A 23,771-nucleotide genomic window follows, 5' to 3' on the forward strand; every position below is an offset into this window, starting at 1 on the left:
CAACAGCAGTCGTTGTTATTAGGAGATGACTTACATTTATATTTCTAATCAATTAGCATGCATTGCTGTCGAAGAGGGAAAGCAAGACTCTTGTGGTCGTGAATCAACCATTCATACAGCACACTGTGGCCAAGCCAACTGCGGACGACAAGTGGCGATACGTAAGCAAAGGCGCTCAGCTGCACACTGTTTTCTCCTAATTGTCACGGGGGCTGACTGCTGCTGCCAGGACCAAAATGTCTTGCACGACTGATCAATAAAAACAGCGGTGCATTGGCTTTGTAACCGCCATCTACCTTGCCATACGGGTAGACTCCATAATTGTGCATACCAGTAGTCAGACTTGCAGCGCCTGGCTTGGAACTTGCGTCTATATTTACATGACATCGACCACACGTGCTATATTACAGTACAGATGAACACTTCCCTGCATACATTTGACAACGCACCATGTCAAGCTTCCCTTGCTTCAGTGCTCGCATGATGCTCTGCTGCTCATCCTGCCCGAAGCGAGACTTATGTGTATGACCGCATTCGTTCTTTGCTTCAAAAGTCTTCTAGAGGCGTGTGATCACCCACCAATGCAGCTCTTCTACTCTCAGCAGAAAGCTTGAAGACCAGTTATAGCTCTTCCAAGAATAAGCGCTGTGCTGAAATTAGTAAGTCGTCCAAATGGATTTGCACTTTCCAGCAACTTACCGTGAATATCACTCTGGCCTTCGTATGTTTGTGTCACAAAGAGATTCGATACGTGTCGGCCAATGTGGTACTCGTCGCTGACGGCGTTTCCTCCAAACACCTCTTGCAGACTGTTGTATCATTAGCGCTTGACTTCATTTTTCCTCGACAGCAAATCAAATCGTCTTACATTCTAGCATTCACGAGCGCGCGGTCGCAATTCTGTCGCTTGATCATCGAGATCATCTCCGGCGCCGCCATTCCTTCGTCCTTGAGTCGACCGACTTGCACAGCGGCAAGTATGCCGAATGCAGCGTCCGTTGTTGCATCAGCGAGCTTCTTCTGCACCAATTGATACTTGGCGATCGGGTTTCCCTTGAACTGCTTGCGCTCGAGGGCATACTCTCTAGTTCTAGCAATGCAGTCTTCGAGAGCGCCCATTGTGCCCCAAGCGATGCCGTATCGTGCTCCGTTCAAGCAGCTGAAAGGGCCTCTTAGACCTTCAATGTCTGGGAACATGTTCGCCTCAGGCACTGGACAGTCATCTAGCTGAATCATTCCTGTGATAGATGCGCGGAGTCCGTTCTTGTTCTTGATGGCTGGCGTCTCCAGAGTGCCAGGAGGACATTGGTCCCGTTCCACGAGGAAGCCCCTGATTTTGCCAGTCTCTTGTAACTTTGCCCACACCAGGAAGACGTCTGAGATAGGCGAGTTTGTGATCCACGTCTTCGCACCGCTCAGGCTGAAATAGCCTTTCTTTGTGGGATGCGGCTTAGCAGTAGTCTCCATGCTGCCCGGATCACTGCCGTGGTTGGGTTCGGTCAAGCCGAAGCAGCCCAACATCTTGCCCTTGGCCAGCTGGGGTAGGAACTTTTCCTTCTGCTCCTGAGTGCCGAATTCGTCGATGCCTCCCATAACGAGAGACGATTGTACAGACATGCCGGATCGGTAGCCGGAATCTACTCGCTCGACTGCTCTGGTGATCAATCCCGAAGCGACACTGCTGACACCGGCGCATTCGTAGCCTTCGATTGTGGCACCAAGTAGGCCCAGTTCTCCCATCTCTTCCAGGATTTTCTTGTCATAGGTCTCAGTGCGATATGCATCTACATCGAATTAGTCTGTGGCGAATCCTGTACATGACTGATACAGCATACCTAGAACTCGAGGCAGCATTCTTTCCTGACAGTATGATTCGGCAGTCTCGGCAATGGCCAATTCTTCTTCCGTAAACAGATTGTTCGAACCTAAGGGGTCTTTCCAATCGAAAGAAGACGGTGCATGTGCGTAACGACGACTGCATACTGTTGCCGCATTATGCGATCTGAGTTGCCTTGAGGTCTGACGGGCAATGGATTTGAGCATCTTGTTGACACGAAGTGACACAACTAGATCAATCACAAGAGTAATTGGAAATTGCGGAGAAGAAGGATTGGAAAAGATATAATATATATGAGGCGAAATGTACTTTTAGTATATAAAGTATATACAATGGGATATGGTCATGGTCGGCTTGAGTGCCGATTAACCAGACCCCGCCTGTCTCTAATAGTCTGGAGATGCCGAGGCTCGAGCCCTTGCTGCTTCGTAGATGGGCCAAAAGTAGAAAGTGAGCTCCGAAGTATTCATTTTGACCCTTGGAGACTCATCGTTCTCGTTTATTATGGCCGAGGGTAGCGGGCAAACTCGCAACTTTTGATGGAATGGATATTCTTCGATCCTTGTTGTTGAAGTTGGGGAGTCCTTCAGCTTGGTCAATGCTAATGTGTCCGACTGTCCAGAGATGTAGAAGACGCGAGATCAATTATATGTCTTCTTTAGGCAGTAGCGCACTGACGTCAGGAACGCGTTCTGACGCGCGACTTCCTCCTCCAGGGTTCAATAATTGACATACAACATCTCACCTGCAGATAACTTTCTTACCTAGTTTACTGAATATTGCTCATTTCTACCATCGTGGCCTGTCTGTAGCCTCGAATCTGGATAGTTGGGTCAATATCCACAAGCGCAGCCGACATGGGTATTAAACGTGAGTTATAAGAGCGTCCTATTATCGGAGGGCAAGTATCTCATATTTCTTACAGAGCTGTACAAGCTCATTGATGAGCATTGTCCCGAAGCAGTGAAGACGGGAGAAATCAAGAATCAATTCGGTCGCAAAGTTGCCATTGTAAGTAGCCTCGATGCATGTTACTTGGTTTTCAGGCAAAACTTGATACTAACCATGCGCAGGACGCGTAAGAAAGATTATACCATGGATACTAGCTTTTCAATCTGACTTATTCTTTCTAGTTCCATGTCACTTTACTCTTTCCTCGTAGCCGTTCGGTCCGATGGTCAACAACTCATGAACGAGTCTGGTGAAACGACGTCTCACTTGATGGGCATGTTCTACCGCACCCTTCGCATTGTTGAGAATGGCATCAAGCCTCTCTACGTCTTCGATGGAGCCCCACCGAAGCTCAAGTCTGGAGAGCTGGCGAAACGATTCCAGCGCAAGTCCGAAGCCCAAGAAGCTCACGAGGAGGCCAAGGAGACGGGTACCGCAGAAGAGATTGAAAAGTTCAGTCGTCGTACTGTCAGAGTCACGAGGGAACACAACGCCGAGGCGCAACGGCTGCTCAAACTCATGGGTGTGCCGTACATCATCGCCCCCACCGAAGCAGAAGCACAGTGCGCTGTCCTCGCACGAGCTGGCAAAGTCTACGCCGCAGCGAGTGAGGATATGGACACACTCACATTCAACAGTCCTGTCCTGCTGCGCCATCTGACGTTCAGCGAACAGCGCAAAGAGCCCATCCAGGAGATCCATCTCGACAAAGTCCTGGAGGGCTTCGGTATGGAGATGCCACAATTCATCGATCTCTGTATCCTGCTGGGCTGTGACTACGTGGATCCGGTCAAGGGAATCGGCCCAAAAGTAGCCTTCAATCTGATCAAGGAACACAAGACTTTGGACAAGGTAGTCGAGCACATCAAGACAACGAACAAATTCACATTGCCAGATGACTGGCCCTTCGAGGACGCGAGAATGCTGTTCATCGAACCCGATGTGCGCTCAGCAGACGATCCAGAGTGCGACTTCAAGTGGGAAGCGCCAGACACCGAGGGACTCGTTAAGTTCCTGGTTGAAGAGAAAGGATTCAGCGAGGACAGAGTGCGCTCAGCGGCAGTGAGACTATCCAAGAACCTCAAGTCAGCACAACAAAGCCGGCTGGAGGGCTTCTTCAAGCCAGTGGCCAAGACGGATGAGGAGAAGCAGAGTCTGAAGCGGAAGAACGAGGCCAAGATTGAGGAGAAGAAGAAAAAGGCCAAGACTGCTGCGGCTGAGAAGAAGGCTGCCAAAGCGAAGCCAAGGGGAGGTGCTTGAGCGGTAATATCTTTTGCTTCTTGTGTCTGATGGAGAAGCAAAAGGAGTTTTCCTTGGTGGTCAGTGGCAGGACGGGTCGGATGTTGCTTTTCTCCCCCTTATGATACCCCTTCATGTCTCTCTTTTTACATCGAGGAGAATGGACTACAAAGGCGGGAAGTTTCTTTCTGGGGTTTTAATTCTTCGAGGCGTTGCTCAGTATCAAGGAAGATAAGGTATGTATACATATACAAGTAGTCTTAAGTCAAAATGAAACCGAGATGAAAAAGAGAATGATTTAATATTGTAATAGATCTACACTACAATGAAGAAAGAAGCTCATCTTCTGGGAAATACACTTTACTTTACAGATACTTCTTGGGAGCATTGTCTCTGCGCTTCTTGTAGACCACGTAGGCGCCGATCAACATGACCTGGACGGCGACGACGACAAAGACAAACATGCCCATGCGGGGAGCCGATGTCGAGATCACTGTTCGAGATAATCAGTGATGCGACTTCCCTTGACAGGGGCGAAGAAGAAGAAGATAACACGAGGGATGAAGACAAAAAAGCAAAGGGCAAAAAGAAAGAAAAAAAACTCACTCTTGGTGATGTGGTCAGGCAACTGATCGGTGACACCGCCCCTGACGCCCTCGACGGCCTGCTGCAGGTTCTTGAGAGACTCTCTATAGTCCTTGCCCTCGACGTCTCTCTTGATATCCTGCACCGCGCGCTCGATGGTCTCCAGCCGTCTGCTCAGAGCGGCCAGAGCATCGTTGTTGTTATTGTTGTTGATTCCTCCCTGTTGTTGCGACTGCTGCGACGAAATACGCTCGAGGAGAGTCTTCTGCTGCGCGTCCATGTTGGCGGCGAGTTTGCCGAACTCGGCGAAGATGTTGGCAAATTGGTGAGACATGCCTTGTAGCCTGTTGTGCAGGTCGGCGAATTGCTCTTCTTGTTTCTGGATCGCGCTCGCGTCGACGTCGGGCAGTTGTTCGGGCGAGGAGGGGAATTTGTCGAGCTTTTCTAAGTGGGGAGGTTGCTGCTGCTGCTGCTGCTGCTGTTGGGGCTGTTTGTTGGGCTCTTCGCGGGTGATTGAGGTCGTGGTCGAGACGACGAATTTGTTGACCTCGAACGAGTCCGGGTTGTCTGCCGTGGCGGCGGTGACTCCGAAAAAGTAGTTTGGCGGCAGGTTCACGTTGTCGCTGGCGAAACAGGTGCGGTCGTCGATGTTGACCCTGAGGCCATTGTGGCCGTTCTCGATGCGCAGCTTGCTGGGACGGCCGAGGTTGCGGTACGAGTAGTCGCAGTGGGCGAAGGCGAGACTGTCCGGGTTGTGGTGGTCTTTGAAGTTGGCGCTGCCGTCGTTGAGGAAGCCCCTGATGGAGCCGCCGCCGTTGCCGTACTGATCGATGACCAGAGCGAAGCCGTCGAAGTTGCCGATGGTGTAGATGCTCGATTGGCCGACCGCTCTGCGTCCGTCTTTGACGAACCAGATGTTCATGTTGCCGCTTCCTCTTTCCGGTCCCGAGGCACGGAAGTCGATCTCGGCCGACCATTCTGGGTGCAGGATGGCTTGGTCTGCCCACACGGCTCCACGTGCAGAGCCTGGCGCTGGAGGAGTGACGATGACGCGATCAGACAGAAGCTGTGGAATGTGGTTCTCGCCAGACAGATGCCAGCCCGGGATGCCTCGTCCATTGGGCGAGATTGGTGTCTGGTGGCCGAAAGAGACCGAGTCTATGACATATTGCGCCGAGGCAGCAGAGGCCAGGAACAGCGTGTAGAGCGCAGCGGCGGTGGTGGTGCTCGAGATCATTTTTATGTCGTTTATATTCATCGAGTGACGGCACTATCCTTGGAGAAAGCTGATCGGGTGGTCTTGATGGCAGTGACAGCAATCCAGGAGACGGCAAGGACAAGGACCAGCTTGTTTAATTCCTTGATGGCATTGACGACGTTGACGGAACAGTCGAAAGAATGATTTATACCAAGACTGCCTGCGTGTTGGACACTGAACTGCTCCATGCTACTGTACCTTTTGTTACAACATATAATATATACGGAGATCACCAGCGGCAGATTATGTGGCCTCTTCCGACAAGATATAGAGCTTCTGCCACTAATTAGGTCCCGTTTCTGGTACTGGTTCTGGTTCTTACTGTACCCTAACAAGAGCAAAGACCATCTCTGACTAGCAGGCCCGTCATTGATTTTATCTAGTTTGTGTGCAAAGTACCTCTTGTTTCATCGCGGGTATCTCAAGGTTCCGGAAGTTCTCTGTGTTTGTGAAAAAAGTTCTTACAGATAGGTCTGCCGTTGTACTACACAGTAATTATGCTGTACATGTTTCTATCTGTAATTACATGACAATCATTATGGAATAAACGGAAGGTGACCCGTGCATCTGGACAAACTCGCGCCTTCCCCTCCCCAGGGTGTGCGGTATTGTAATTAAGGAAGCAAGTAACTAAAACTAAACCTAAAAGAAGGGCTCTTTCTGCCAAGATTTCGAACCCTCTCTTCTTCCACTCGTGAAAGTTTCAGAGAAGTTCTGGTTGAGAGAGAAATAATCTATCCATTTTGCCATCATTCTGTCATTTCCTTTTATTGAATTGCATCTTCTTGAAAGAGACCGTAATCATGGCTGACGATCTAGAGGTATTTCCCAACACACTATTGTTTCTCTGATTTTCTCCCGAATCTGACACGTCCAAAAAATAAAGGCGAGACTGGAGAGCCACGCTCAGGCATTCGAAGGACTTCTTTCCCTCATCCCCGCAAAAGATTACTATGGCCAGGACAACAGTGTATGTTTGCAGCCACCTCTTCCCTCCAGCGCCGTCGTCTGACTGTCCCAGGATCAATGGACGAGGAAGAAGCAGACCAAAGAGCAGAAGCGCGCCGCCAAGCGAGCAAAGCTGAACCCCGAGAACCAAAAGACGGCAAAGGACGTCATGGATGAGAACGAAAAGAAGAGAAAGAGGGAGCTCGGCATCGACTCTGACAGCGAAGACGAATCAACACCCGCCACAGCCATTCCCGAACCAGAGTCAACAGGCGACGAATTACGGAAAAACAAGAAGCAAAAGGTAGACGGCAAACCAGAGACTTCCGAGGAAAAGGAAGCCGCGAAGAAGGCTGCCGCCGCCGATAAGCGAAAGGAGAAGCGTCAAGCAAAGAAGGAAAAGGCCGAGAAAGTCAAGCAAAAGCAGGATGCCAAAAAGTCCAAGAAGCAGGACAAGGATCTCGACGAACTCGCCGCAGAAAAGACCAACGCCGATGACGCCGACTCAGACGACGATCAAGACATGGAAGACGCTCCTCAATCCGACCATGTCGATGCCATGGACTTCTCCGGCCTGGTAGACGAAGACGACCACTCCATCCCCACAAGCCCTGAACGCGACTCGTCCGTTTTCGACACCTCAAATCAGCAGTCTGCCGCTTCTTCGTCATCTTCAATAGTCCCGCCCGCCGAAGCTCCCACATCAAATGCAACCGAGACCAAAGAGAAGAAAGAAAGGGCACTCAAACTACCCGAGGTCGACGCAGAAGAGCTCCAGAATCGACTAAGGGCACGCATCGAGGAACTCCGCGCACGACGGAAAGCAGATGGACCCACGGGTCAAGCGAGAAGCAGACAAGAGCTCCTCGAAACCCGCCGCAAAAAGGAGGAAGCACGCAAAGCGCACAAGAAGGAGCTCCGTCTCAAGTCCAAGCAGGCAGAGGAAGTCAAAAACAACGAGCGACTCCGCGGCAGCGGCAGCCCTCTGAGCACCGACATCTTCTCACCTCGCGTCGAAGAAAACAACTTCTCCTTTGGCCGTGTGGCATTTGAGGATGGAGTCGAGGCCGACGCCACTCTTTCCTCACTAAACGAGCACAAGAAGCGCAAGGGACCGCAGGACACGCGCTCGGCGCTTCAAGCCGCCGAGAAGAAAGCCCAGCGTCTCGCGGGCCTAGATGTCGAAAAGCGCGCCGACATTGAGGAAAAAGACCTGTGGCTGAACGCCAAGAAGAAAGCACACGGCGAGAAGTTGCGCGACGACCAGAGCCTGCTGAGAAAGGCACTCAAGCGCAAAGAAAAGATCAAGACCAAGAGCGCGACCGAGTGGAACGAACGTCTTGACAACGTGAGGAAGGGCAAGGAGATGAAGGACGAGAGACGCGAGAGGAATCTGGCCAAGAGGAGGGAGGACAAGGGATCCAAGAAGGGAGGCAAGAAGGGTGGCGCGAAGGGTGGTGCCAAGGGAGGGTCCAAGGGCTCGTCTGGCGGCAAGAAGGGAAGACCTGGTTTCGAGGGTAGATTCAAGGCTTGAGAGAGGTATAGTAGGAGTGACACCCAGAAATGAAGGATACATACCTTTTATCAAAAGCGAGGTAACCCTGGTCACTGCTTGAACAAAAAACGGGTCGAATGACTTTTCCGTTTCCAATACGCGTCTCACCTGCCTTTTCATCTCTGATCGTTCTGACATGACAAGCGACCATCGCTTGTGTCTTGTTCAGTCCTATGACCTGACTTACAAGTCATTTTCTCTTTCCTCTCCTTTATGGATGAGAGCGGATTCTTGAATTTTGTTCTCCACCACATCAATGTGCTGCCTTATCAGCCATTTACCCCAAAAGTATACTCACCTATTCAAATTTTACCTCAGAGTAAGGTACTGTATACCCACCTTTTCGGCCAAGGTGTCTGTCCCAGCTACCGCAAAGATACGCACCTTCCCATCCATCCTTCCAGTCCTTCCAAAGGCCAACACCCCTCTTCCTCTCCAAGCGATTCCACCAAGTCATCGAATCTTCTCGATATGGGTTATCCCGCTTCGTTTCTCTAGCTCTCGTCTCCTGTTGCTCGAGTTTTGAATTTTTTTTTCTTTTCTCTGTTTTTCGCTCTCTATCTTTCTGCTAGACTGATCGGTCTCTATTTTCCATCGTCTGTCTAGCGTGCATTCTGATTCTTATACTTCCATGAACTTAGTAGCTAGCGTGGCGTAGCATGACTTTTGAAAATCACAAAACAGAAGCAAGGGCAAGAAGAGGAGAGGAGAGGAGAGCGGGAAAGAAACAGATGAGAAGGGATATCACTCAAAGACATACATTCTGAGTGGACCTGTAACTCTGCAGTTGCCCGACTCGAGACTGAGATAATAGGATATAGACGCAGGATTCGATCTCGGATATCCATCCCACTTGATCCTGATTAGCTTTTCTATCGGCAGGTTAGGAACGGACTCGACTGTTTGGTGGGATATGTCACTCATAAACGATGATAGATCAACAGGTGGTAGAAATGGGAGATCGGGGAGAGATGTCCATGAAAGATCAAGGTCAAATGACACAAGCGCGGAGAGCCAGAGGGAAACCAGGCGCATGGAACAGGAGATGCATGAATGGTTTTTTTTTCGAAACAAGAAGAGGGAAAAAGTTGTTTATCTGTACAAAGAGGGTACAAAAAGACAAGCGAGGATATATATATGAGTGGGATGTGACTTGTGTGTCTTTCGACCCGAGAGATGCTCTGAGCACAAGCAGCGGCGGAAAGAAGAAATGCGCGCTTTCCTATCGTTTGCCCCTAGCCATGCTAATTCTCAAGTCTTTTGATTTCTCGTTTTCATATCTCCTCGGCTCCCAGCACGCCTCTGTCCACAATGCTCGGTTGATAGGAGAAAGAGAAGAAAAAAAGAGGTTTAACGATAAGGAGCATCTGCGCGCGCGACGGCGGCAATCTCGGGCTCCCACTTGTCTCCGTTGGCCAGAAGCTTCTCCTTGTTGTACAGAAGCTCCTCACGGGTCTCGGTGGCGTACTCTGCGTTGGGGGTCTCGACAATGGCGTCCACGGGGCAGGACTCCTGGCAGAAACCTGGACATCAAATCAGTATATTTGTGTGGCGCATGACAGAGACAACAGCACTCACCGCAGTAGATGCACTTGGTCATGTCGATGTCGTATCTCGTCGTCCTTCGGGATCCGTCCTCGCGCTCCTCGGCTTCAATGGTGATGGCTTGGGCCGGGCAGATGGCCTCGCACAACTTGCAGGCAATGCATCGCTCCTCTCCGGTGGGGTATCTGGAGCAGAGGCAAGTCAGCCATTTCTGTTGCCCTCGACGGCGCAAGCTTTGTGCTTCTTCTCTCTCACCTTCTCAATGCGTGCTCTCCTCTGAACCGGGGACTGATGGGACCCTTCTCGAAGGGGTAGTAGATGGTGTAGGGTGGTCGGAAGTATTGCTCGAGGACAACGTACATTCCTCGCATCATCTCGGTGAGGAGGAAGTAGTTGCCGACACGGTCGACGGTGGACTCGGTCTGCTCATTCCACTTCTTGGGCGCTTCGAGACGGTAGCCCTTGGGAGGAGGGCCGGCGGGGGTGGCGGGCCGTGACGTGGTGGTGGAGAAGAGGGCGGCTGTTGTTCTCTGTTGAAAAGGTCTGGCGGCGGAAAGAGAGGAGGCGACGGGTCTGCTACGCAGCAGAGCAGAGATGGGTCGAGCACTTGCCATTGCGCAAGATTGTGTATGAAAAAGTGGTGAGAAGGTGATGATCTCGGCGAGTGTGTGTAGTGCTACTGTAGTGTCGCCTGCTGCTCTACTGTGTGTAGAGTGTCTGGCTCTGGCTGTGGCTCTGGCTGTGGCTCTGGCTCTGTGTGTCTCCGATGCTTGGGACTATTCCTCTTACTCTCGTCCAATCACAGTCCTTCATTTACAAAGCCCGGGTCATCAAGCTTTATCTTTATACTGGGGTTTGGGACTCACTCAATGGCCCGTTACGGCAGTCTTGCGCTCGATGACGGAGCACACCGGCTTGGCACTGGCGAATCCGAAGTAGAGACAAGTTCACTTCGTCAAGTCGAGTTGCAACAGCTCGAGAAAGCAGAAGTCAGATTTACTGCCGTTGTATTCCCTCCTCCTCCTCCTCCTCCTCCTGCTCCATCAATCCCAACACCTTTCTCCCACAACACCCTCCGTCTCGTCGCAGCCATGTTCCGCACCGCTATCCTCCGATCTGCCAGATGTCTCGCACAGGCTGCTCCCAGGGCCCAGGCTCCCGTCGCCCGCAGAGTTATCCAGACCTCTTTCCAGTCCCGAACTGTCGCCCCTTCGACCATCCTTCCCGCCATCAGATTCTATTCCGCACACGCCGGTCTGTCGCAAGACGAGGTGCAAGGCCGCATCCTTGATCTCCTCAAGAACTTCGACAAGGTCACCGACGCCTCCAAGGTACATGACTTGAACAACATCCGCCCGCCCAAATGCTCACCCTCCGCGCTTAGCTCTCTCCCACCGCACACTTCACCAACGATCTCGGACTCGACAGCTTGGACACCGTCGAGGTTGTGATGGCCATTGAGGAGGTTGGTTTTCAATCATGTCTTTTGCCTCGGCTCCGAGTGGCGCGTGTCTGACAGAGAGGTACAGGAGTTCAGCATTGAGATCCCCGACAAGGACGCCGATGCCATCCACAGCGGTACGTGGTCACTCACTTTTACCATTTTTTTGTCTTGCGAGAGAACAACATTACTGACTTGCAGTGCAGTGAACCAAGCGGTTGAGTACATCACCAGCCAGCCCGATGGTCAGTCATATTTGCCCTACATTCATGCTCAATCCTCGAACCAATTACTGAATCAACAACAGCTCACTAAACGTATCGAAAATAAACACAAGTGCATGGCGGGTGGATGGACGAGTGGATGGATGGCGGCTGTCTACATTTCTCGAGGAACGAGCATCGCGACGCCGTCGGAGTTCTAGCACCTTTATACACCTGCAGCTGTAGAGGTACTGCGCTTAGCAATCTCGGTCAAGGGACCGCTGTACTATGAAATGTTTCTTCTTGCCCGTAAAGCAGTCTTTTCGAAGCCGTGTAGCTCAAGCGCAAGGCCGAGGCCATGCGAGTGTAGAGGCGTGTAAAGTACACTATGCTGATACAGAGTACAAAGTACAGGAGAGGAGGGTCTAGGAGGAAGGTCTAAGCGGAAGGGAATTGGTTCCAATTGTTGTTTTTGCGAGATGCGACGCTTCAGCCTTTAATTCCTTCTGGACTGCTTCTGCTTCTGCTTCGCTTCACTGCTTGTTCAAATCCCGCCGCCAGACAGGACCACTACGCGCTTGATCGAGTCGTGTTACCGCCCACTCTTGACACTACTGCCCCAATTGCCAGTTGCACGCCGCACCCACATAGACCCTCTAGCCAGTCTACTGTGTCACAAGTGTGCAATACCACGTCTAACCAACATATTTGTTACCCCACACTCCCCTCGATTGCACCTCCGTGTCTGCGAAGCCAATCTCACCCAACAACGCCAGCTCCCCGTCTCTCCTTGCTTTGTTGTGCTTCACACCCCAGATTCGTAGCCAACAACACACACGCACATACCGCCCTCGCTGCCTGAGCCCCTCTCTCCCTCTTCTAACTCTCACCTTTCGACATGGCCTCTACCTCGGGCTTGACTCGGAGGAGAGGAGGCGCAGGACCGACCGACGACGGAGACGGCAGCAGGGTCAGCTCTCCCGCGCCCACCAACAAGCGAACAGAAGACAGCAGGTCCGGCCCAGAGACGTCCTACGAGAGCTCCGAAAATGGACACAAGATCGCATTCGACCCGCGCGACATCAGCGAGAGCGCCGAGCGGAGCAAGCAGCCAAAGCTCACATTGATGGAGGAGATCCTATTGATGGGCCTGAAGGACAAGCAGGTAATTTGCGACACACCACCACTGACCCCTGTGCGCTGTTATCTCACACTCCATTCCAGGGCTATCTCTCTTTCTGGAACGACAACATCTCGTACGCCCTACGGGGCTGCATCGTCATAGAGCTGGCTTTCCGCGGGCGGATAAGCATGCAAAAGGACTCGGCCAGGCGACGATACCCCCTTTCCGACAGACTCATCGAGGTCATAGACGATACTCTGACTGGAGAGGTGCTGCTGGACGAGGCCCTGAAGATGATGAAGACCAGCGAGAAGATGAGCGTGGCCTCGTGGATAGATCTTATGAGTGGTACAAATACATGTCCCCGCCCGGAATGGGTTTCGATCATCTGCCAATGCTAACTTCTCTCGCCAGGTGAGACGTGGAACCTTATGAAAATAGGCTATCAACTCAAGCAAGTGCGAGAACGCTTGGCCAAGGGGCTTGTGGACAAGGGCATCCTTCGCACCGAGAAGCGCAACTTCCTGCTCTTCGACATGGCCACCCACCCCGTCGCCGATGGAGGTGCCAAAGACGAGATCCGCCGTCGCGTCCGAACCTTACTCACCAACCGCACCGTTGTTCTTCCCGCCAGCCAATTCCTCCCAGACGAGCTGGAATTCCGATATCTACGCACCATCACCATGGTCTGCGCTGCATACGCCGCCAACGTGCTGGAGAACGCCCTCACCACCCTCGGCCACGAGTCACGTGAACGAGCCTTTGCTCAAGTGGACGAGTTGCTAGCAGAATACTCACAATGGCCATTTGGCAAGCGAACAGGTGGTCCTGGAACTATCGGTGCAAACTTGGGACAGGTCGTTGCCGACGAAGTGAATGGTTCCAAAGACAAGGAACTTCAGCTGGAGGTAAGCCCATACAAGCCCTCCCTGTCTACCTCGCACAACACATTATACTGACCACATGACCACAGGTCGTCGCTGCATGTTTGAGTGTCTTTACCAGATTGGACTCGCTGCTGTAATGAATTTGACGGTGATTATAGAAAAATGTAATGGGAGTGTTGCAGAACTGGGAGAGGCAGAGCGAATGTCCCAGACGATGGAAAATTATATGCACGGTGAAAGTTTCGGTTACCAAAAAAAAATAAGATAGGACTGGACTCAAGTATGTTCGAGCGCTACCGGAAAGGTGTTTTCCGCTTGACGACCTTGATAAAAACAATTACCCCCGTCTTAGGTGGGAGAAGAGCGAGTGGCACCCTCCAGCGATGGCGCTGCTGCCCTGACATATGGGGATTGGAGATGCAGCGCGCTGAAGGCATGCCACCGTAAGATCTTGCACTTCTACAACCACAACGATGCACAATTTCCCCTTCTACCACAGATCGCGATCTTTTACTACAAGTGAATTATAATCATACAATGCGAATAGGGTCCCACATGGTGGTCTCGGCTATTGCGGTCGCCATTATACTTGTATCTCGAAGCACGTGGTTTAGAATGTCAACATGTCAAGCGACACGTGACATGACCATCATAGAGCAGTACGATAGGTGTGATTCGTGAATCAAGTCGCCTTATGCCCTGCTGTGTTGTCGAGCAGACACAAAGTAAAGGGCAGATAAATCGACTGTGATATCTGACACGTAGCACAACAAAAGCGAGTCATTTTACGTGTAGACCGACTGTCTTCGGCGAGGTACAAGTAATAGTCAACAAATGTGTTGCTGATTATAAGGGCAAAGCTGCAGGCAAGGGTTGATCAGGGCTAGAGCGGGCATCATCTGCCCATTTTCCAACGTACAGTACGAGTGACCGCCAATTACCAGGCTTTGCCTCACGATAGTCCCGGATTCGCCGCACAGCTCTCGAGTCTCTCGGATACAGCCAGCAGCAGCAGCAGCAGCAGCAGCAGCCATCGGCGGAACCGTCTAGAGAAGCAGTGTCAGGGCTCCCGTAAAGTGGTACCGGTCTCGAACCCGAGGGGTCAGAAATAATTCACGCTTTCAAACACACGCCCTCAATCTCCGCGCCCGCCCAAAGGGCCCGACGGACGGTGACGCAGACCAAACCCAGGCCAGGTCGGTCACATTAGCTGCCTTACCTTGTCCCTTCTGGCATGCTCTCTGGAAAGGTATGTGCATCACTTTCTCTTGTCGTTTTCCCCTCGTTCTGATTTGATTGCCTGTCTTGTCCCTGGAAAAAGGTACTACTGTTGTTGTCACCTTGATTGTTGCAGCTGCTGCTTCCATCTCATCATCCCGTATCGTGAGGACATGCGCACAATTACATTTACACACACACATACCCTCTATCAGTTCCCTTTTTACCCTTTACCTTTTACCTTGCCAGATCATACTTTGGCTCAAGGCCTGAACAAAGCCCTACCTACTGTACACCAGAGGCAGTCTTAGCCTACCCTGCCCTTTTCCCCACGTCTTCCCTCAGTCTCTCTCTTCACCTAAGAACAGACGGCACAAGCAAAAGAACGCCAAGTCGGCTCGTCTTGTCATGGCTTCGTCGTTGCATCCCCGTCCCTCGCTCGCGCTTCTTTGCTCACCTGGACCCGCACGGCCGCCCAATTGGCGACGACGCGTCCATGCTCCATCCTTGTCGCTGACCATCTGTTGCTCGTAGCCCGTTTTCGGCCCTGCTTGTTATTGTTGCTTTGCTTGATTGATTGATGAATGATAGTCTCTGAAGCGCGTCATTGTTGGATGAGCGCGTCGCGCTATCACGAGAGCTGTGTGTCTTGAACCATCATCATTAAACCTCCACCCTCACCCTCCCCCCATCTCCGATTTATCATGCAATCTCCCTCCATCAACTCACCTGCGCCGCCCTTTCAGACCAATGGCCAGGCATTCAATCTGTCGCAACCCCCCGCTGGACGAAATGCCTCGGCCCAGCCTGCCTCACCAGCTGTCAACAACTCTGCTTTCTCCTCCCCGGCGGCCACTGCTTCGGCTCAACAAGAAGCATCGTCCTCGTCCGACACTGGCGATGCCATCCGCAACGGCAAGCAACGCGCAAAGGACGTCATGGCCGCCTCTGGGATAGATGTGCCTTCGCCATCCCCCGCTGTAGGTGGTGGTAGTGGTGCTGGTGCGGGTGCTGCGTCCTCCAATGGACCTTCGACTCCCAACGACAGCCAGTCATATGGCGCCCAGATGAGCAGGAAGCGCTCACGTTCCGGCACGCGGAAATCAATAAATACCCCTTCGGCCGTGGATGGCCCGTCGTCTCCTCCAGCCTCGCACGACGAGATAATCTTGAATCGCTACATACAGCGCGATTCTCTCCATGCTGCTACAATGAACGATCAGGCTGACAGGTCGCGCACTCTCCTTCGCGCCAAAGAGCAGGAAAAGGAGTGGTACATGCACGAGGTCGGGCGGATAAGGGCGCAGAACCCCGGAGCAGTATTCGGCATGGGATATGCTGGCTACGGCAATGGCCGTACAGACGACCGAGCTCATATTGAATATCCAATGCATCGCAGGCCGCCTGCCGGGAGACGCTCGCGTCCGCTATATCTCCCGAGGAAAGACCTCGCTCAGCAAGCCGAATATCTGGAAGAGCTGGTGCCTGTGCGCCTTGATATCGAATTGGAAAAACTGCGGCTGCGTGACACATTTACTTGGAACCTCAACGACAGACTCATCGACCCGCAACAGTTCGCCGAGACTCTGGTCGAAGATCTCAAACTGCCCCAGGATTCAAGCCCCATGATTGCGCGTCAGGTCCACCAAGAACTCATGGAGCAGCTGCAGAACTACTTCCCCCACATTTACCCTTCAGGCGTGCCTGCCGAGCCTGATCTGCCCTACGGTGCCCACAAGAACGACGACATGCGAATAATGATCAAGCTCAACATTACCATTGGACACATCACTTTAGTTGACCAGTTCGAGTGGGACACTAACAATCCCCTCAACTCCCCCGAAGACTTTGCGCGCCAGATGGCTCTGGACCTTTCTCTTAGTGGCGAATTTGCTACTGCCATCGCGCACTCCATACGGGAGCAGTCGCAGCTCTACACCAGGAGTTTGTTCTTGACCAACCATGGCTTCGATGGAAGACCGATAGAAGACCCAGACATTCGCGATAATATGCTACCCACACCTCTACCTTCCATATTCAGGCCGCACCAAGCACAGAAAGATTGGACACCATACATGTACGAGCTCAGCGAGATGGAGTTGGAGAAGACCGAGCTCTCCATGTTGCGAGAACAGCGTGCGCAGAAACGGCAACTCAACCGGCGTGGCGGACCCGCCCTTCCAGATCTCAAGGAGCGACAGAGAACGGTGCGCTCGCTCGTGGTGTCATCGGTCATCCCTGGAGCTGCCGAAACCCTCGAAGCTAGCGGTATCTTCAAGATCCGTCGCGCGGCTTCCGGCAGAGGTCGTAGGCCTGGCGCGCGTCTTGACGAAGGAAGCGACTCGGAAGATCTCGAAGCAGATGAGTCGGGTGCTGAATCGCCTGCTCCATCGCAACTGGTGGGAGGCACTGCACGTACTAGAGGTATGCGCGGTGCAGCTTCTGCAGCAACTGCAGCGATGCGCGCAAACTATGGTAGATCAGCGACACCCGATATCATGGCGTTCAGCGAATCGCGGACCTCACGTCGCACAACTGCGGGGCTAGATACCCGTGAGGACACAGCCGAACCGACTTCCCTGCTCGTCAAGCTGAAGATCAGCCCTGCGAGATTCAGGCAATGGTTGTCCAAACGCAAGTTCGGCCGCGCAGCAGCACCGCCGCTCTCTGGTTTCCCGACCTCTTTCCCGCAAGCTTCAGCAGCACAGGCTCCGAAGCAGGCACCTTCAACGCCAGCGATGCAGAACAAGTCTTTACCGGCATCGCAACGCAACTCTGCCACTCCAGCCCGTACGCTGCCTCAGGCTGGGGATTCATCTGTTCCTAAAGATATAGAGTATGACTCTCAAGGCCGTGTAGATGCGCCACGCACGCCCATGCCAAACGACTCAACAGTACGACTCTCTCGTTCCTCTCTCGCTCTTTTGCATCTAATGAACAGTGTACTAACGATGCTTTTTGCAGCCTCCTATACCCCCTTGGTTGACCACCGCCCTCGACCAACTCCGCACCCGTCACCCACGATCAAAATTCAGCGGTCTCATGCGCTTCGCCGCCATCGACGCCGACAATGGCACCGCAGCCCGCTTCGATCCCAAAACGCTACCCCAGGGGTCGTCCCCACCTCCGCCCATCGATCTACCTGATTCTTCACGTCAGCAACGCATCAAGTTCATGTGGGTGCCCCGCATCAAGTGCTTTGACTGTCCGCAGAAGCTCTATACCGCGGTGCCCGAGGACACGGCAGCCAAATTCGAAGTGCATCTGATGAACAGCAAGCACAAGGCTGCCGTCAAGGAAAGATTAGAAGGGAGCGGAAAGTAAGAAAAAGAGAGTTTCATTCGGAGAGGAAGGGACGACGACGAAGCAGAGGTGAATGACAGGCGCTTAGTCTCAACCATCTGACCCGAGCCCCGACCTCTTCTTCCGTTCCTCGGGTATCTCATGCGGGCCGGTGAATACAAGCAGAAGAAGCAAGGGAAGGGAACGGAGATTGAAGGTCAAACGAGGACTCGGAACGAAGAAAAGATAGGAAACACATACTAGAATGCAAAACCAGAAATCTGTACCAATAATGTCTCCTCCCTTTCCTTCTCCGTGTGCCCATCTACACAAAGGCAAAGAAACCCCCGAAGAGAGTATCGGGTATCGAAAAGCCATCTAGATTGTGAATCAAAGACACGGCGAAACCTTCTTCTTCTTCTTCTTCTTCTTCTTCTTCTTCTTCTTCTTCTTCTTCTTCTTCTTCTTCTTCTTCTTCTTCTTCTTCTTCTTCTTCTTCTTCTTCTTCTTCTTCTTCTCAAGTCTTACTATTCGTAAATGGCGCGGATGAACAGGAACAGATGAACAAACGTGTAACAGGCAGAGACCAAACGCAAGGAGCAGAAAAGCAGGAAACACGACAATTAGCCTGGCTTAGGCAAGCAAGCAGGCAAGCAGGCAAGCAGGCAAGCAGGAAGGCAGGCAGGATCCGACATGGCTTACATACACGAAAACAACAAAGTCTTCCCCAGCGCCCTCGATGCCATTTTCGCCTCTCGTTTCCTTCATACGGCTATATCGAGTCGACCACGCACGCGAATCAGCGGAATAACTCTAGAGGCCGACATGAGAACAAGGGAATCGTAGAAAAGATGTCTGTCCCTTCTTGTCCCCTCGTCTTGTTGATTGCGCGATGAACGGGATCGGAAGGAATGGATGGTGTGGAAATGGGATGATGCGGAAAAGGTATAGATAATGGTACAAATTACTGGATTTCTCGTTCGTGGGGGTTCTTTGTTAGGCTGCCTTGCTCTGCTCTGCTCTGCTCTCTGCTCTGCCTCTCTGCTCTGGTGGAAATGCTAGTGCTACAACTGCTACTACCTCGTCTCTTCTGCTTTGTCCTTTTTTTTTTTTGGTGCCCTTCTTCTTTTTCTGATTCTTCTGTATGTATGCAACTCTTCTCGTATGCTTGGGGGATGGCTGTGCGCTAGTCGTTGGGCTTTCGCTTTTTCTTTTCCTTTCTTTTCCTGTCGTGGGATCGGTAGTTGATGACAATATGATGATACCGTTGTCGTGATGGTGGTGACGGTAGCTGTAGCGGTACCGCTGTTTTTTGTGAACAAAAGGGGGGAAAAATCATCGCCAGGAATATCGACCTGTCGTCTCTTGCAGGCCAGGCAGGTATAGCGGCGCGATGTTGTACCTCTCTCTGCCTTTCAGATGATCGTCGACTCTGTATCGTATCCGTTCCTTCAAGGTCATGCAGATTCGCGCCTCTTCGTTTCCGTGGCATCTTGCGAAACCCTTCACCAGCCTCCCTTTCAACAGTCTCTGTTCTATTTCACCTCGCTGATCATGCTCTCTCCTACGCATCACCCTACCACAACGTCTTTCCCAAGAATTCGAGTCTGGTCTATTCGGCAATCAATTCGAGTTGTTTTTCGATCAGCGATCGAAGCATCTCCAGTTTCTCACGCTTCTCTTCGGATTCTTTTGCTCTGGTCTCCTTTTCGGCTTCCAGCATCTTCTCGACAACCTCTTCTGGGGCCTCAGCCTATTGTTGTCTGTCAGTGAATGAAAACGCGTGTGAGACTTCTGATGGGGTTCTTACAATCACGGTACCAAGTAGAGTCTCGACTTTATCGCCGCTGAGGTTCAATTCGTTCTCCTGGTGTGCGAATTGTACAAGAGATAGAGCAATCTTTTGTTCAAGGAATGAGTGTCGGATGAACTCAGGCCTGCTCAGTTGCGGTGGCAGAGCGGGTGGCGCAGCGGGCTGTACCGCGTTCAAGTCATCCATGCTCCTAGTCCTGTAACAAAAATGATTAGTTGATGCTGCACGGACAGAACTTTAAAGCAGCACTTGCTTGTGAACGTGATCGATAAAGTCGAGCTTGATACCCTTCTCGGGCAGGCGATAAACAACTCCCGACACTTCTTCTTCATAAAAGTCTGACTCTTCTTCACTCTCGTCGTTGATAACTTCAATAACACCATTGTTGATAAATCCCCGATTAAGAGATGTGTCGATAACTTTGGCGTTTCGAGGCCTGCGCATGAAAACCTTTCTGTCTCTCTCGAGCTGATGAGCCGCGAGGCGTGCCAAGTCCATCTCACGAAGTTCATGTTCGACATGAAGAGGACATAGCCAGTCGCGAAACTTCTTTCCCCACGAGTCACGGAAGGGTGGATTTGCGAGGGGCGGGTCCAGACAATCAAGATGCCAGTGCGCACTGCATTGGTCGCAGGTGACAATCTCCCGACGACCCATGGATGATCGGTTGCATTGATAGCAGAGAATAGACTGTCCCTTGGCGTCTTTTGTTTTGAAGTTGTCCGGAAGCTCGTCATAGCCAGCGCGGCTCCTGATAGTAGATTAGCTTCTGCATAGCGGGCGGTGCCTCACAGTCGCGGGTGGCAAACCTTGTCTTGTTATTCGAAGCTTCGAGGAAGCGACCATCCTTGCCAGTAGCGACTCCATCGAAATAGTCTCTGATGTCTGCCGGCAAGCTGAATATCGATGGATTTCGCTTGTCCAGATCGGTCAGAAGCGTGGAAAAGAGCCCACGTGAGTGCTTCTGCGGTTGCCCGCGTTTCGCCACACACTTGAAGCAGAACCACGGTTCCTGGAGCTCATTTGATTCTTGTGTCATCGGCGGATCGAGACAAGCAAAATGGAATGCTCGATCGCAGCCGTCGCAACATAGGAGGTAACCACTGGTGCGACACGAGGAGCAGTAGTCATCGTTATCGGACTGTACACAATGTGTCAATATATGTCGATCCCGAAACTTCCCCATCAGGCTCGGGATGTGTGACGTGTGGCATTTGTCAAGCAAACGATGTGTATAGGGTGCAGATGGGAAGAATGGAGGTTGGTGAGGGCTGATGCTTTCTGGGGAAATCGTACCTCTGCATTGTCATCGTAGCCGAGGGGGCTTTCTCTCCCGCCACTGCCGTTAATTCCTCCACCATTGCCCGTTGTTTGTTTCTTCGTCGGCCTGTATGACAAGAGAGTATTAGCAGACAGCACTCATAGATGAAGAAAAGAAAATCCGACAGTCATCAAGTCAGTCTTGCGAGGTGTGGTGCAGACTGTAACACGTGGCCTTCCACATGACCGAGTCTTGGCAGACGATTGGCTTTACAGTAGCATAGAATGAGTGGTGACTTACGATTGCTTGGTCTTTGCCTTTTTCTTCGTGTTCTTGATGGATGCTGCTCCGGACGGAGGCGTGGCTCGTCTAAGCGGAGGCGATGACATGTCGGTGAGCGGAGAGCCTGCACCAGGAGAGTCTGGTTCCTGGCCCTTGGAGTCATCGTCCCATCCGTTCGCCGTGAGGCGCACAGGAGGATTGACAGGCTTGCCGTTCGTCAGGGTTGGAGCGGAGGACTCAGTCCGCTCAGCGCGCTCGTAGCTAGGGCGACTTCTATCCACACGATCTATCGTTTGGCTGAGCTTTTGCTTCTTCGTGGCGAGTAAGCCCTCGCGATCTTCAATGTCAGCATCTGCAGATGAACGCTTCAATGACGCGTGTCCATTAGCTTGCGCGGTCAGCAGGCCATCAGCCTTAGGAATGCCACCCGAAGTAGGGAGTTGAGCCAGTGAATCGTCGTCGGTGTCTACGTCCATGGCATCTTCTTCGAAAGATGTGAGGGAAGACAACGAAGACGAGCTTGATGCGCTTCCAGACCGTTTGCGAGGAGTCATGACTGTGCTCTCCTGTTGCTCTTGTTGTTGTTGTTGTTGTTGTTGTTGTTGTTGTTGAGCCTTTGCCTGGGCGGCCGCCGACGTCTTTTTGGAGACGTTCACACGAATCGAGATCTTCGGCCGAGGTAGAGCAGCCGGCGCCTCGATGGATTGGCGCGGGACTGACTCTAGCGGAGGAGCAGAATTTGACGACGTGCTACCGTTCTTACGAGAAGGCGATTTCTTAGACTTACGAGGGAGTTCTTCTTTAGCTTTGATATCCTTCTTGACACGATTGAGGTGGCCGCGAAATTGATTCACTTGGTCTGGCGTAGCCGTTTGATCAAGGATGACGGCAAGCAGGTCCATCATACTCTGGTCCAAAAGACTCTCGTTGTAAATCTCGCGGAGGCATAAACCAAGGGTAGGGTTGTTGACTTCTCGCGATTTTCTGACTGCTGCGTCGATGATTTCCGGCAGGTTTGGTCGAGCGATCTTGACCTGCTGAACGGTGGGTTTTGGAGTGGTGGATTTTCGCGGGGCACGCTTTGACGCAGGAGTCGCAGATGCAGGCTTTGCAATTGTTGAAGGTGTGGCCGCGTTGCGAGTGCGCCCAGAGGCTTCCGAAGGCGATTTACGTGGTGCGATGACAGGAGTTGACTGAGCCGGGGTAGATGCAATTGCAGGAGACGAAGCAACAGTTCTGGCCAAACTGCTCCTGGAAGTCTTTCCTTTGCCCGTCTTTTTGGCCTTACGAGGCATGTAGTCTTGATCCTTTTCGTCGTCGAAGATGACTAAAGGCGGCTCTTGTGTCATGGCAGCATCCTCAGGGAGCGCAGGGAGGTCGAGCGAGGGAGTCATCTCAGGAGTGTCCTGGGTGTCTGAGAGAACGCCGCCAGCACTGCTCTTGCCTGATACGTTCTTCTTCGGCGCTGGATCTCCGCGCACCCTTGATCTCACTTTGGCATTAGGAGCCTGGCCTAATGGCAACATGTCTTCCAACACTCCGAAAGCTGCGCCTCCGTGGTCTTCATAACTCGCTTTGGGGTTTTCCAGGGGCGGCTCTATCCACCCCGTGCTTTCGTCATCTTTTTTCTCCTTTGGCACTGACTGCGATGCTCGCGCGTGACTACTCGAATGTCTTGATCTGCCGTTATTCGTTCCAGGCATGACTTCCGGATACCGCCTTGGGGTTGTGTGGTTTCCGTACACTTAAGTGGTTCCTGCCTCACAAAGTCGAGCCCGGTTCCCGTGTGACGCCTCTGCACATGTTAGCGATTGCCTATTCTTCCGCTACGGGATCATCCTCCTACCCAGGGCTGTCCAATTGCGGGCGGACCTTTCAGTAAATCAGAAGATTCTATACGTTCTATCACGTCTCGGCGCGTCGTGGCGTCAATATTTGGTTGAAATAACGCGATGCGTTGATGCAGTGCACGAAGTTCGGAGGTCAGCGAAGTGCACCACCGATCTAACTGGGCTTCTAACAACTCTATTGTTGCTATGCCTGGATTGTTGCTGTACGGATAGGGGCAAATTTTCCCAGCCACTCCACTGGGTGTATATCAAGACGAATGCTCTGTTGAATAGATGTGAGAAATTCACGTGATGTAACATATATCCGTAGCTGCCTCGTTCGAAAATTATTGGGTTTCGTGTTACACAGCAAGGTCAGAGGCAAGACCAGCATTAGCATTAGGCTGCTACACTGCTTTGTTCAACCGAATGCATATGACACTCCTTCACCTGCACACTCTAATGGATCTCTGCAATGCGCTGCACAATGCTTGTCTTTCAATACAGTCGAAAT

The 23,771-nt window shown here is 52.0% G+C and overlaps 9 protein-coding genes across 10 annotated transcripts; 5 read left to right on the forward strand and 4 right to left on the reverse strand.

Annotated features, from left to right (window-relative positions):
- Nucleotides 1-598: 598 nt before the first annotated feature.
- Nucleotides 599-2,043, reverse strand: AAFC00_001249 (uncharacterized protein; the record flags this gene model as incomplete). Its single annotated transcript, XM_069340416.1, has 4 exons — nucleotides 599-645; nucleotides 700-809; nucleotides 869-1,784; nucleotides 1,836-2,043. The coding sequence occupies 4 exons, from the start codon at nucleotides 2,041-2,043 to the stop codon at nucleotides 599-601; spliced, it is 1,281 nt and encodes a 426-aa protein (XP_069203882.1).
- A 931-nt stretch (nucleotides 2,044-2,974) lies between these two features.
- Nucleotides 2,975-4,048, forward strand: AAFC00_001250 (uncharacterized protein; the record flags this gene model as incomplete). The annotated part of the gene is made up of 1 exon (XM_069340417.1): nucleotides 2,975-4,048. The coding sequence occupies one exon, from the start codon at nucleotides 2,975-2,977 to the stop codon at nucleotides 4,046-4,048; it is 1,074 nt and encodes a 357-aa protein (XP_069203883.1).
- A 344-nt stretch (nucleotides 4,049-4,392) lies between these two features.
- On the reverse strand, nucleotides 4,393-5,849 carry AAFC00_001251 (uncharacterized protein; the record flags this gene model as incomplete). Its single annotated transcript, XM_069340418.1, has 2 exons — nucleotides 4,393-4,520; nucleotides 4,634-5,849. 2 exons carry the CDS (start codon nucleotides 5,847-5,849, stop codon nucleotides 4,393-4,395), a joined length of 1,344 nt encoding a protein of 447 aa, XP_069203884.1.
- An 824-nt stretch (nucleotides 5,850-6,673) lies between these two features.
- On the forward strand, nucleotides 6,674-8,352 carry AAFC00_001252 (uncharacterized protein; the record flags this gene model as incomplete). Its single annotated transcript, XM_069340420.1, has 3 exons — nucleotides 6,674-6,691; nucleotides 6,757-6,840; nucleotides 6,892-8,352. The coding sequence occupies 3 exons, from the start codon at nucleotides 6,674-6,676 to the stop codon at nucleotides 8,350-8,352; spliced, it is 1,563 nt and encodes a 520-aa protein (XP_069203885.1).
- Nucleotides 8,353-9,723: 1,371 nt separating this feature from the next.
- AAFC00_001253 (uncharacterized protein) lies at nucleotides 9,724-10,532 on the reverse strand (the record flags this gene model as incomplete). The annotated part of the gene is made up of 3 exons (XM_069340421.1): nucleotides 9,724-9,896; nucleotides 9,952-10,103; nucleotides 10,174-10,532. 3 exons carry the CDS (start codon nucleotides 10,530-10,532, stop codon nucleotides 9,724-9,726), a joined length of 684 nt encoding a protein of 227 aa, XP_069203886.1.
- A 477-nt stretch (nucleotides 10,533-11,009) lies between these two features.
- On the forward strand, nucleotides 11,010-11,674 carry AAFC00_001254 (uncharacterized protein; the record flags this gene model as incomplete). The annotated part of the gene is made up of 5 exons (XM_069340422.1): nucleotides 11,010-11,249; nucleotides 11,303-11,383; nucleotides 11,448-11,496; nucleotides 11,566-11,604; nucleotides 11,667-11,674. 5 exons carry the CDS (start codon nucleotides 11,010-11,012, stop codon nucleotides 11,672-11,674), a joined length of 417 nt encoding a protein of 138 aa, XP_069203887.1.
- Nucleotides 11,675-12,460: 786 nt separating this feature from the next.
- On the forward strand, nucleotides 12,461-13,709 carry AAFC00_001255 (uncharacterized protein; the record flags this gene model as incomplete). The annotated part of the gene is made up of 4 exons (XM_069340423.1): nucleotides 12,461-12,727; nucleotides 12,787-13,033; nucleotides 13,100-13,593; nucleotides 13,659-13,709. 4 exons carry the CDS (start codon nucleotides 12,461-12,463, stop codon nucleotides 13,707-13,709), a joined length of 1,059 nt encoding a protein of 352 aa, XP_069203888.1.
- A 1,785-nt stretch (nucleotides 13,710-15,494) lies between these two features.
- AAFC00_001256 (uncharacterized protein) lies at nucleotides 15,495-18,114 on the forward strand (the record flags this gene model as incomplete). 2 transcript variants are annotated; one of them, XM_069340424.1, is made up of 3 exons in its annotated part: nucleotides 15,495-15,770; nucleotides 15,843-17,684; nucleotides 17,755-18,114. In XM_069340424.1, 3 exons carry the CDS (start codon nucleotides 15,495-15,497, stop codon nucleotides 18,112-18,114), a joined length of 2,478 nt encoding a protein of 825 aa, XP_069203889.1. The 2 variants fall into 2 exon arrangements, with proteins under 2 accessions (XP_069203889.1, XP_069203890.1); XM_069340425.1 differs by having other exon boundaries at nucleotides 15,495-17,684.
- A 1,570-nt stretch (nucleotides 18,115-19,684) lies between these two features.
- AAFC00_001257 (uncharacterized protein) lies at nucleotides 19,685-23,131 on the reverse strand (the record flags this gene model as incomplete). The annotated part of the gene is made up of 6 exons (XM_069340426.1): nucleotides 19,685-19,825; nucleotides 19,883-20,081; nucleotides 20,139-20,636; nucleotides 20,695-21,026; nucleotides 21,182-21,272; nucleotides 21,447-23,131. 6 exons carry the CDS (start codon nucleotides 23,129-23,131, stop codon nucleotides 19,685-19,687), a joined length of 2,946 nt encoding a protein of 981 aa, XP_069203891.1.
- Nucleotides 23,132-23,771: the final 640 nt, after the last annotated feature.

Source organism: Neodothiora populina, assembly GCF_041146345.1.
Source record: "Neodothiora populina strain CPC 39397 chromosome Unknown canker_contig_12, whole genome shotgun sequence".
NCBI classification, from domain to species: Eukaryota; Fungi; Ascomycota; class Dothideomycetes; order Dothideales; family Dothioraceae; genus Neodothiora; species Neodothiora populina.